This window comes from Podarcis pityusensis (genome assembly GCF_964106645.2).
Source record: "Podarcis pityusensis genome assembly, chromosome: 4".
In the NCBI taxonomy this organism is placed as follows: domain Eukaryota; kingdom Metazoa; phylum Chordata; class Lepidosauria; order Squamata; family Lacertidae; genus Podarcis; species Podarcis pityusensis.
Genome location: NC_138027.1, coordinates 14,891,237 through 14,904,330, shown reverse-complemented (window position 1 = coordinate 14,904,330; position 13,094 = coordinate 14,891,237). Strand labels below are relative to the sequence as shown.

The window sequence follows — 13,094 nt, the reverse complement described above, 5'->3', positions numbered from 1 at the left end:
TTAAACAAATTCAGTAAATATTTCTTTTGGTCTAACATCCTGCCTTCTGTTCTGCCTACCCCAGTCAGAAAACATTCCTTGCACAACTTAATGGCTTTCTTTACGGTGGTAAAACGATGTAGAAGGTACACTGATATTTTTTATTTTATTTTAAGAGCGGTTAGACATAGTGCTTCTTTAAATGGGTATAGTCACAACGACACTGAACATTTAATAGAATTTTAAAGTCATTTCACTCTTCATTTTTGTTCTACATCCAGGTGCTTCTTCTACTCAGCTTTGAAGGGAAACCCTCTTTCCAGTAGCATCTGAGTTACGATTGTTGAGGATTTATTCTATGGTAGCCCAGCTGCAGTCTTTTGTGTTTCATGCAATCCATATATCACTGTTGTAGAATAGAGGTGGAAACTGCAAACAGGGAAGGAGGAGTGGAATTATATGAACTAGTGAGTAGAGTAAAATGAATGCAAGGTGAAATGGATTCAGCTGGGCTTCTGAGTGAAATACTGTTCCAGGCAAGGTTAAGTGGTGGCTGGTGCTGAAAACATATAATTCTTCCACTGTGGCTATCAAAATCACTGGCAACTACACACTTTGCTGGAAATGTGCTCAGTCTTAGCCCATTGGCCCATGCTGTAAACGAGAGCTTTAGAGCTGGCTTAGGACAGCTTAGAAATGGCATGTGAGTGAATGCTTAAAACTGTGAGAAGTAGCACTGTCTGATTAAAAAGTATTATTGTCATCAGTCTGGGTTGAAAGTGTAGATGAGCAGCAAAGAAGATCTCTTGCTAAGTCCATTTTTTAATGGTGTTTATCCCACCCCTTCTTCCAAGGTCCTTGGGGGGGGGCAGTCTAACTTTCCATCCCCTCCGGTCAAACTTTCTGATGGGTCTTTCTGATCATGCGCACTGAACATGACAAGGGAAGTAGCCGTTTGAATATTATGTGCTGCAGTTTGAATATTATGTCTGTGTTGAGAAGAATCAGCTTTCTGGGCATGCAATGCAAATAGATTGTTTCTGTTCTCGTTCCTGCTGCTCCCAACTATCCTACAACGCAGTTTTCAGTGTTCCTGCAGCAGCCTGAACCGCGAAAGTTGCAATAGAGATTTGCCTCTTGGCTTCCTCCCAAGCTTTGCGTTGATCTGTCCTGCTGTCAATATCGAACATGGCATCATAGATTCCAGGGAACGACACACCTGCATACTTGTTGCGGCTGCTTGGAGCAAAGATGATGTGTCTGTGGGGCAAGGGAACACATTTTTTAAAAAAATAAAGCAAGCAAACTCTGGCAGGAAGTTAGCCAACTGACTAAAAGTCAGTGTAGACCTATTAAAATTAATGGACCTAATTTGTTTCATTAATTTCAGTGGGTCTACTCGAGTAAAACAGCTGACTACAACCCGCCAAAGTCTTTATTTCTGTTGCTGGACCTTTATAGGGTTCCCAGGGCCATTTTCCAAAGCAATAAAACATTGGAAGCTACAGTTCAGGGAGAGCATTACACTAAAGCAGCGCAAGTGTGAGCATTTTAGAAGCCTGAAATAATTAAAATACATCTTTCCTGACACAAATGATAATGGCATAGCTGCTATATGAACCTTCTTGGGGATGAGCTGTGCAAACAAGGACACTACAATTGAGAATACTCCCTCTCCTCTTACAGCACTGCCTCCCATCCCTGGAATGGACCACTTCTGATGACCTTAATGTATAGCCCAGTAAATGCAGCAAACCTGTCAGGCATTTGGGCCCAAAGCCATATAGGGTTTTATGAGTTGAGTTAAGCAGCACCTGGCTTAGAAATTGTGCAAGACATTACTGGCAAGATAGGTTGGCAAAGACCTGTCCCAATGCTAGGTGTTTAGTCGCCTGGGTTGTGGTCAGTGAAGGTGCCCATTGCTCATATGAGGGGTCAACCTCACTTGGACTATGCAAAGGCATTTAATTTTTGGTTTGGAAATCTGCAGGTCTAGGAATGCATATTCCCAACTCCCTACTTTCCAGCCTGAGTTTCCTTTGATAAAGAGTGGTATATAAATAATAATAATAATAAATTCTGTCTCTGGAATGGGTGCTTCCTCTTTTTCCTTGCTGGCATTAATTATGGTTCCACATCCATCTGCTCAACTGTTATCACAGAAAACATTGCTTTTAGAAGCTACCCAACTTGTCCTCCTATTGGGGTAACTATGGGCATTGAGTGTGTAGGGAAAATGGGTACCTTCAATCAAGGTTTCCCAGACCACCAATGGTCCGTGAGCTTCATTCAGATGTTCTGCTGCATGACTGTATTAAATATACATGCTGATTTTTTATAGCACTTTTATCGCTTCTTTTCTTACATTGCTATTTATTGTACTGAGTTCCATGGAATTCAGGTTGTAATACAACGAAATACAGCATCGTTGAAATAAAAGAAGCAACAAAAAATAAAATTTAAAAATGATGAAGTGTCTTTCCCAGAACATTACAATTGCTACAAAAGGCAGAAAAGACTATTAAGTTCCCACCTCCCTTCCTCAAGGCCATTAGCAAATTTTGAGTGGTCTGTTGGGTGTCAGAAGCGGGGAACCACAGCTGTAATCCATTTGTCTGAGAGAGCAGGGAAACAGGTCTACTGCCCTATGCCCTGCAAACAACCCCTCTCTGTGTTATGATGGCTTACCTGTAAAACCGCCTGCCTGGCAACCCAAGGGGATCAATGAACGCTCTCTCCAGAAGCATCAGCTGATCATTCGCCATCCGCACAGCAATGGGGCTATAAAGTGAGAGAGACATCATAAGAACATAGGAAAGCCCTGTTGGATCACACCAATGACCGTTTCTTCCAATGGTCAAGCATGCCTCTGGGAAAGCCCACAAGCACAACAAGAGGACAATAACCCAATGATGGGTCTTCAGAAGTACACAGCCTGGAGGTAGAAGACAAAAATTATGCCCATTACAGTCTCCAGGCTATATGCTACCTCCAATGCTAGCCTTATCCTCGATGAGTTTGTCCGGTCCTTTCTTAGATCTGTAAGTTTGTATGACATCGGATGATTATGGGCAGATGGAAGGCGCTTTAGCCTAATGTTCTGCTTTCCATAGGCTCTCTCCTAAAGTGTGTGATACTACATTCCAACCAGCTTTGAAGTTAATGTATTTTTAGCAATCATGTTGCTTAGAAGATCCAGGCTGTTTTGCCTTTCCTTGCTTTTTCATTCACCCACTCAGCTGCTCACCTGCTTTCCATCTGTTGTCAACAGAGCCTGTGACATACAGAAGCGGTCTCTGTGGCTTTGTTTCCATATATAAATTTATCGAGCCGCACTACTGTTGAAGCAATGATTCTTCAACATCAGCTTCGTTGGACTGGTCATGTTGTTCGGATGCCTGATTATCATCTTCCAAAGCAACTACTCTATTCTGAACTTAAAAATGGAAAGCGTAATGCTGGTGGTCAACAAAAGAGGTTCAAAGACTGTCTCAAGGCAAATCTAAAAAAAAATTATGTAGTGTAAACACGGACGACTGGGAAACACTGGCCTGCGAGTGCTCTAATTGGAGAACAGCCTTTACCAAAGGTGTCATGGGCTTTGAAGAATTCAAACTCAGGACAAAAGGGAAAAACATACTAAGAGGAAGGCACGCTTGGCAAATCCACACCGTGATGAACTCCCGCCCGGAAAGCAATGTCCCCACTGTGGAAGGACTTGTCGTTCCAGAATTTGCCTCCACGGTCACTTACAGACTCATTGTTAAAACCGTGTTTATGGAAGACAATCTTACTTGGCTATGAGTGATCGCCAAAGAAGAGAAGAAGAATACAAGTGATGGTAGCTGCACCTGGAGCTTTACTTAGGTTGCATAAATGCATTCTCGTTTCAGCAACCGTGTAGGAATCTTGGGTCCGATGAAAATGCAATGCTGGTTCCAAGTAAACTGTGGTTTGCAAATCAGGGATATGGACTGAAGTTTGCCAGGCTCTTTATTAACCCCAAACCATTTATTTTTATTTTTTAGTTGCTTATTGCTTTTAAATGTGCCTTGCATTTGTCATGCGACTCAACATTGATCTCCATCTCTGTTACATAAATTTCTTAAAAATAGAGTATTTGAAAAATGCTGAACAGCAGCGCATTCCGTCTGTTTTTTTTTTTAAAAAAAGAAAAACCAGTTTTGCAAACACATACTCACTCGTCCTGATCAAGCTGTGATAATCTATGGTGAAAATCAGCAGCTGCCTCCGTGAAATTAGCCACAGCAGAAAAGAGAGGATCTGCAAATACAGAGTTAATAAGTAAATTTCCTAATTTAGAAAAGAGCAAAGCTCACAGTTCAGTGTCAGGGGGTCCCAGGCTTAAATCCTGGTCACCTCCAGTTCCAAACAAACAGGAAGCTGCCTTAAGGTGGCCGATCAGATCTAGTTCAGTATTGACTATGCTGATGAGTGGTGGTTTCAAATGGGTCATAGAGGATGGCGCTGTAGTCTAAACCACAGAGCCTCTTGGGCTTGCTGGTCAGCGGTTCGAAACCCCACAATGTAGTGCGCTCCCATTGCTCTGTCCCAGCTATTGCCAACCTAGCAGTTCAAAAGCACACCAGTGCAAGTAGATAAATAGGTACCACTGCAGCAGGAAGGTAAACTGCATTTCTGTGTGCTCTGGTTTCCATTACAGTGTCCCATTGCACTAGAGGCGGTTTAGTCCTGCTGGCCACATGACCTGGAAAGCTGTCTGTGGACAAACGCCGGCTCCCTTGGCCTGAAAGCGAGATGAGCGCCGCAACCCCATAGTTGCCTTTGACTGGACATAACCATCCAGGGGTCCTTTACCTTTTTACCATAGAGAATTGGGCTATCAGTGAGTACTATGTTCTATGTTCCATCTCCACTGAAAGAAGCATTACACTTCTAAATGCTAGTTGCAGGGAAATCACAGGTGGCCAGAGTGCTCTTGCGCTCATGCCCAACTTTCAGGCTTCCCACAGGTATCTGTTCAGCCACTGTGAAAACAGGATTCTGGACTAGATAGGTCATTGGTCTGATCCAACAGGCTTGTCTTACATTCTTGTATTAAATCACAGAAGAGTAGTTTGTTGGCTGAGCATTAGGGGGAAATCTTGGAAGGTAAGAGCTGTTCTAAAGCCGAACAACTTCCAAATGGAGTGGTGGACAAATAAAATAGGAACAACTAAAAACATTGGGGAAAATGCCATTAAAGAAAAATAATGAAACATTAATAGAATTAAAGTAATTATAGATACACATGTATAAACGTACTAATAACTACCATAAAAATAGCACAGTACCAGCCCTTTCATTAAAAGCAGTGAGTTTCCCAAAGTTTGTTGGAACAAGAAGGTGTTCACCTGCTGGTGGGAGGACCACAATAATGGAGCCAGTCTGGCTCCTCCAGGGAAGGAGTTTCACAGTTGTTTGGGGGCAACCACCGAGAAGGCCTTCTCCTGCACCAAGCGTCCCAGTGAGGGTGGTGGGACCGAGAGATCTTCTGAAGATCTCAGAACCCGGGCAAGTTCACAGGAGGGAATACGGTCTTTCAAATAACAAACTACAGCTCCCAGGATGCTCCTGGGGGGGGGGAGCTATGTGCTTTAAACGTATGGGTGTGACCCATATCTGTCGCTAACAGAGGCCCGTAGCAACAGGAAGCACATCTGTACGGACTTTGTACCCCTTTTGCATCAGGCTCACCAAACGATACTTGGTAGGTTCCCAGCTGCGCTTTGTGACCCTTGGCCACATTGTAGATTCCGTCGGCGTAGGTCCTCAACGCTTCTGCATAATCTAGGCAATGGAGAGGAAGGACCTGGGAATCGGCCAGTTCGTAGACCAAGCCTGCCCGGAGGTGAGCAACGGCAAGCTGCTTCCTGAACGCGGGGTCGTAAAACCGCTCGACTAATTCAAAGGTCTCGTACGTGGTGTGGTAGAGAGGGTAGTTACTGAATTTGTCTACTTTCTGGGAAAGGAGAGCAAAAAAATGGGTCAAATGTGCCTGTCCTGGACCCTTTAGTGTAGATTCCTGCATTGAAGGGGGTGACCGTCGGGGTTCCTTCAAACTACAGTTCTATGATCCTAAGAAAGGTGGAAACTCAATTACAGTCATACCTTGGTTCTCAAATGGCTTAGTTGCCGAACAAATCTGCTCCCAAACACTGCAAACCCGGAAGTAAGTGTTCTGGTTTGTGAACGTTTTCCGGAGCCGAACGTCTGACGCGGCTTCTGTCTGAGTTTAGGAAGCTCCCACAGCCAATCGGAAGCTGCGCCTTGGTTTTCGAACGGTTTCGGGATTGGAACGGACTCCCAGAATGGATTAAGTTTGAGAACCAAGGTACCACTGTATTAAAGTTTCCCCACATCACAGGCCCAGTCCAACTCGGCTCACTGTCAGTTTGGTGAAGGCAAGTTCAAGCACTAAGGGGCAAATTGGGCACAGGGATATAGGGAGCTGTCTTATACAGAGTCAGATTGATTGGTACATCTACCTCCATAATGTCTACACTGACTGTCAGCAGCACCCCAGTATTTCAAGCAGGGAGATGGAAACTGAGACCTTTTTCAAAAGCTCTGCCACTCAGCGGGGCTTATGACTTATCCCATGTAAGTGTGCAATGGACTGCTGCTTTATTCTTTTACATTTTTTTGCAGAAAACTGGATTGGTGCTTCCCTGTCCATTTTTTCCCCAGTGGGAGCTTTCCCAAAAATAAAAAAGGAGACCCAACTGTTGTGATGTGATCACAGCTGTCCAGAAATAAACAGAAGGGTGTCATCTTTCGGACAGGCTGTCCGGCTTACCCTATTCTTAGTGTACCGGGCTCTGCCGGACACGATCCCCAACCGCTGGAAGAAAGCTTCGAAATCGCTGCCTGATCCGAGCTTGCTGATCCTGCCCAGAGAGAGAGAGGAAGACGTTGCAATACAGTGGTGCCCCGCAAGACGAATGCCTCGCAAGACGGAAAACCCGCTAGACGAAAGGGTTTTCCGTTTTGGAGGTGCTTCGCAAAACGAATTTCCTATGTGCTTGCTTCGCAAGACGAAAATGTCTTGCGAGTTCCTGCAGGGTTTTTTCCTTCCCCCCCCCCCTTTTTCCCAAGCTGCTAAACCGCTTATCAGCTGATGGCTAAGCCGCTTATCAGCTGATCTTTAAGCCGCTTAACAGCTGATGCTAAGCCGCTTATCAGCTGATCTTTAAGCCGCTTAACAGCTGATGCTAAGCCGCTTATCAGCTGATCTTTAAGCCGCTTAACAGCTGATACTAAGCCGCTTATCAGCTAATACTGTAGCGCTAAGCGCTAAACCTCTTATGGGCTTGCTTCGCAAGACGAAAAAATCCGCAAGACGAAGAGACTTGCGGAACGGATTCTTTTCGTCTTGCGAGGCACCACTGTAGTTAGATCCAGTGCTTTTTTTTCTGGGGGGACGCATACCCCTAAACATTTTGTGAATCTAAGTTTGGCCTTGAGGGGCAGTGTTTCAATATGAGAAGGAAAATGAGAGTACCCCTAAACATAGTTTTTTTAGAAAAAAAGTACTAGTTATATCAGCCATATTCAAACTCGGCCCTCCAGCTGTTTTTGGACTACAGCTTGTTTAGTCGTGTCCGACCTCCTCGTGAGCCCATGGACCAGAGCACGCCTGGCACTCCTGTCTTCCACTGCCTCCCCCAGTTTGGTCAAACTCATGCTGGTAGCTTCGAGAACACTGTCCAACCATCATTTATTATTATTATTTATTAAAATTTGTATACCACCCTTCATCCAAAGATCTCAGGGCAGCTGACAAGTGAAACATAAGATACAAAAGATACAAAAATAAGATACATAATAAAACCAAAGCAAACCAATGACCCACTTCCCATAGACGCATTTTAAAAGCCATAGACGAACTCCTGGTTGAAGAGAAACGTGTTTTTTTTGCCTGGTGTAATGAAGGCACCAGGCAAGCCTCCCTGGGGAGGGCATTCCACAAATAATTATTAAGGTGACTGGCTAATTAAGATGAAAATGAAAGCGCAGAAATGTCTGCTGGCATGAATAGTTGTTCACGGAACTTCTGAAAATAGAAAGCGAGGGTGCCTGCCAAATCCCTGTTGGAAGAGTGTTCTGCAGTAAAGGGCTGGTGACACTAAATCAGGCATAGGCAACCTCGGCCCTTTAGATGTTTTGGGACTACAACTCCCATCATCCCTGACCACTGGCCCTGTTAGCTAGGGATCATGGGAGTTGTAGTCCCAAAACATCTGGAGGGCCGAGGTTGTCTATGCCTGCACTAAATGAATGAAACAGGGATATGAAAGCTCTACCTGCCCTTTGTGTGGGAATTTTGATGGCACACTCGTACCTGCAATTATTTAAGTAATGGATGTTCCTGCTAGGGCTGCCATACGTCCGGAATTTCCCAGACATAGCTGGGATTCGGCCCTCGCAAACAGCGTCAGGGCGGAAATTGTCTGGGAAAATCCAGACACATGGCAATCCATGTTCACGTTGGAAGTGTAGATTTTGGTGAATTTCCTTAAAAATAGCTCAAAACTTCTTTTTTTGTGACCCTTTGCAAAAAAAGCTCAACAACCCCCCCCCCCCAAAAGGGCAATCCTAGTTTATGCCAATAAACTTTTAATTAAAAATAAAAAGTAATGGACTTGCATGTGTGGATTAAGCAAGGGATTCTCTTACCTTGGCAGAGTCTTACTTTCTGGGGATGGGTCTTTCTCAAGCCAGCTTTCATAGAGGGTTTTGCTTTCATATCCATCATCAGGGCTTGCTATCTAGGGAAGGAAAACAATGTGTCTGAATATGACGATTTCAGCATTATAAGAGTGGCGCCACCTGCCCTATATGTTTAAAGCAGTATCCTTTCACTTTAAACAGCCAGTTTCCCCAAAGAACTCTGGGAACTGCAGTTTTTTTAAGGGTGCTGAGAGTTCTCAGAAAACCCCTATTCTCCCTGGAAAGCCAAAATTCTGAGTGGTTTAACAGTCAATCCCACTTCCCAGGGAACTGTGGGAACCCTGCCTCCTTTGGAATGTTGATTCAGCACGAAATGGTGCACAAACGCAAGACCTGCATTTGCACCTGTCCTCAGAACCATGAGGTCTAGAAAGTTGAATTTTTTTATTTTAAAAAAACTGTGATTCCTTAAGAAGCATTCCCTGCACCGAGGATCCCTGCCAGATGAAACTAGGAGAAGGAAAGGGGGGGGGGACCCAGAAAAATGAGATGATTTGTACCTCTTTTGTCAGATCATACACCAATCGATTGAGAAGAGGAGTACAGTCTACTCTTAATGTGTAGTTGCCTGAAAACCAAAGTATATATAGACATTTGTATTAATACTAATGGGACACTCTTCAAAAAATAAAATTTGACTTAAAAAAATTATAATAGGCTACGTCATAACAGACAGTACCAGATTTATGTACAGTCATATCTCATGTTACGTTTGCTTCATGTTACGTTTTTTCAGGTTGCGTCCCGTGGCGACCCGGAAGTACCAGAAAGGGTTACTTCTGGGTTTCGCCGCTTGTGCATGCGCACAAGCGCCAAATCGTGCCGCGCACCTGCGCAAATATAGCACTTCAGGTTGCGGGCTTTTCATGTTGCGAACAGGCCTCCGGAAGGGATCCCGTTCGCAACCAGAGGTACCACTGTATAAGCTAAACAAGCTATAACTTAGAGACCCACTCTCTTGGGGCTCCCCAAAAAATAAAAGGTAAAAAAACACCTGGATGTACATTTCCAAAATATAAGATAAAAAACAAATAAAATGGCTTTAGATACTTATTAGCAGTGGCGTAGCGTGGGTTGTCAGCACCCGGGGCAAGGCAAGTAATTTGCGCCCCCTAACCCGTGGATTTTAGCGAGCGCGCCCCCCGAATGCGAGCGCGCCCCCCCAGATGTTGCGCCCAGTGCGGCCGCCCCCCTTGCACCCCCACGCTATGCCACTGCTTATTAGGTCCATAAATTACCATACATCATACATTCAACACGAAAAACAGCAACAATTTGTTGTTGACAAAGGACAGCTGGACATATCAAGGGCCCCATTACCTTCAGTAGCTTAGGGCCTCATCAAATCTAAATCTACCTCTCTCGGCATTGGCTATTCGAGTGCCGTCTTTCAGTTTTGGCTATTTAAGCACCAGTATCTCTGTTAAACTACAGAGCCTAGGACTTGCCGATCAGAAGGTTGGCGGTTCGAATCCCCGCGATGGGGTGAGCTCCCATTGCTCGGTCCCTGCTCCTGCCAATCTAGCAGTTCGAAAGCACGTCAAAGTTCAAGTAGATAAATAGGTACCGCTCTGGCGGGAAGGTAAACGGCATTTCTGTGCGTTGCTCTGGTTCGCCAGAAGCGGCTTAGTCATGCTGGCCACATGACCCGGAAGCTGTACGCCGGCTCCCTCGGCCAATAAAGCGAGATGAGCGCCGCAACCCCAGAGTCGGCCACAACTGGACCTAACGGTCAGGGGTCCCTTTACTTTTACCTTTATCTCTCTGAATGTAAAAGGGCACAGAACTGAAGATGGTCAAACGATGCTCACCTTCTATAGAAGAGTCTGAGTTGATGTAAGCCACAGCCCGTGCTTGAAGAATTTTGGTATTCTCCTGCAGTTACAAAAGGATACAAGCACCGCCAGGTGTATGACAAAGTTAACTGGGTTGTTTTTCACAACAGCAACAGCAGCAGTTGCATATAAAATGGACATGCAAGTGCAATCACATGTATGAACTGTGATAGCTATGCACATTTCTCCAGTTGCCGCAGGGATAGAACAATAGAACTTTAGAGTAAAAAAACCAGAAGCATTTTTACTTGGTATTGTAAGTGAGGATATTGACAGACAGGACAACAAACTGTTTTTATATGCAATAACAGCAGCCAAGAGTATTGTTGGCCCAGAAATGGAAACAAGAAGAACTACCGACGAAAGACGAATGGCAGATGAAATTAATGGACTATGCAGAATTAGATAAGATGACAGGAAGGATTCGAAACCTGCGGGACCAGAGATGCACAGAAGACTGGAGCAAATATTCAAACTATTTGAAAAGCAACTGTAATAAACAGATCACGCTAGTAGGACTACAAGAAGTTTTGTAAGGAGGATTTTGCGAAACATTGCAGAGAAGATTATGAAGAGAGTTATTAGTTAAGATAATTGAAAGTAATAGTGAAATTAAGAAATGTAAATTAAGTGAAAAAGATTGGAAAATTCTCAGATGTGATTGATAGAAGTAAAAAAAAATGGTATAAGATATGAAATTAGGTTAAATGATTGATGAAAATGATATGTCAAATTATATATATATATATATATGAATGAACTTTAGAGTTCAAAGGCACCCCAAGCGTCAGCTAGTCCAGCCAGTCCCCTGCAATGCAGGAATCACAGCTAAAGCATCCCGGACAGATGGCCACCCAACCTCTGTTTAAAAACCTCCAAGGAAGGAGACTCCCTCACTGTCCAAGGGAGTCTGTTCCACTGTGGAACAGCTCTTACCACCAGAAGGTTTTTCCAAATGTTTAGTCTTTTCTTACTGTATGTATTTCTGTGTTGTTGTTTGATTATAAGCTGCCCTGTGATCTTTGGATGAAGGGTGATATAGAAATATAACAATACTAATACTAATACTAATACTAATACTAATACTAATAATAATTTATTTATACCCCGCCCATCTGGCTGAGTTTCCCCAGCCACTCTGGGCGGCTCCCAATCGAGTGTTAAAAACAATACAGCATACAATAGTAAAGACTTCCCGAAACAGGGCTGCCTTCAAATGTCTTCTAAAGATATGATAGCTGCTTATTTCCTTGACATCTGGTGGGAGGGCGTTCCACAGGGCGGGTGCCACTACCAAGAAGGCCCTCTGTTTGGTTCCCTGCAACCTCACTTCTCGCAATGAGGGAACCGCCAGAAGGCCCTCGGCGCTGGATCTCAGTGTCTGGGCTGAACGATGGGGGTGGAGACGCTCCTTTAATTAATGATAATGATAATCACCACGTAGAGCAGGATTGGGGGCAGAGTGAAATGAAGACAATAGAAGGGGGGGCTCCTCCATGGGGTCATCACATCACTGCTAATGGGATTTACTGGGGCAGACCCCCAAATCTGCTCATAACCCATGGTTTAAAAGATGTTTGTGCTGTTTGTGGGAAAACTCAGGGCCCCTCCAGACCAGTGTATTCTTGCTGTCTGGAGGGGCACATTGCAATCAATGAACAGGACTAGGTTAGATCCTTAACTTCCATGGGTCTGTTCTGAGTAAAGAAATAGAGAGTTCCTGCAAGTATCAGCAAAATATTCTGGAACCGGGCTCACCACCTACCTCTGCCCATTCGGTGGAACCCAACAGCCCAAATTCTTCCGCATCCCAGCTGGCAAAAATTATTGTTCTCCTAGGCTTCCAACCTGTTGGCATTGAAAAGGTAATCATCTCTCTGGGTGGCTCAACTTATAACAAGGCTGAGGAATCTGTGGGTTTCCAGCTGGATTGGACTACAACTCCCATCAGCCTCAGCTAGCATGGCCAATGGCCAGGGAGGATAGAAGTTGTAGTCTAGCAACACCTGGAGGACCAAAGCTTTTCCCATGCCTGCTTTTTAAACACAGCCCCCAGGGCAGTTAAAAACCATGCTTCAGTAACCTCTATAAAATAAGGATCTGTTTCTGATTGCCTTAGTTTGGGATCAGGATTTTGTTTTATTCGTTGCTTTTCATTCCATCCGCCAACAATTATATTCCTTAAGCAAAGGACCAAGCAGCCTTACAGCCTCTTAAAAAAAAAATCATTTAAAATTTCAACTCTGATCAACGAGAGCAATCAAAATTGAAAAGGCAATGCCATTACAAAAATGGAATCGGGTTTTAGAAATGCCTTTGAAACATGATGATGATGATGATGATAAGACTAATAAGCATCTTTGGGGAAACTGTTCCACCAAAGAAATTCTCATGCCCCATGGAAGTGTACATGAAACCTAAGTGTTGGGACCCAAATCATCTCCAGATCTTAGGGCTTAGGAAGAAATACTTTGTGGGCTCAGAATGGACTTGAGGGTCTAAACCAGCTTCCCCAACCTGGTGACC

The 13,094-nt window shown here is 44.2% G+C and overlaps 1 protein-coding gene across 1 annotated transcript in view; it reads right to left on the bottom strand.

The window, feature by feature from the left end:
• Window positions 1–121: 121 nt before the first annotated feature.
• The window catches only part of NAALAD2 (N-acetylated alpha-linked acidic dipeptidase 2), a 33,140-nt gene continuing 20,167 nt past the window's right edge, over window positions 122–13,094 (bottom strand). The window contains exons 11-19 of the mRNA XM_081002043.1: window positions 12,334–12,416; window positions 10,545–10,608; window positions 9,234–9,301; window positions 8,680–8,771; window positions 6,800–6,890; window positions 5,698–5,962; window positions 4,182–4,263; window positions 2,668–2,760; window positions 122–1,239 (exon numbers count right to left, since the gene is read on the bottom strand). Of these exons, the coding sequence (XP_080858169.1) occupies window positions 1,050–1,239; window positions 2,668–2,760; window positions 4,182–4,263; window positions 5,698–5,962; window positions 6,800–6,890; window positions 8,680–8,771; window positions 9,234–9,301; window positions 10,545–10,608; window positions 12,334–12,416 (1,028 nt within the window). The 3' untranslated portion in view covers window positions 122–1,049. The remainder of the gene's footprint in view (window positions 1,240–2,667; window positions 2,761–4,181; window positions 4,264–5,697; window positions 5,963–6,799; window positions 6,891–8,679; window positions 8,772–9,233; window positions 9,302–10,544; window positions 10,609–12,333; window positions 12,417–13,094) is intronic.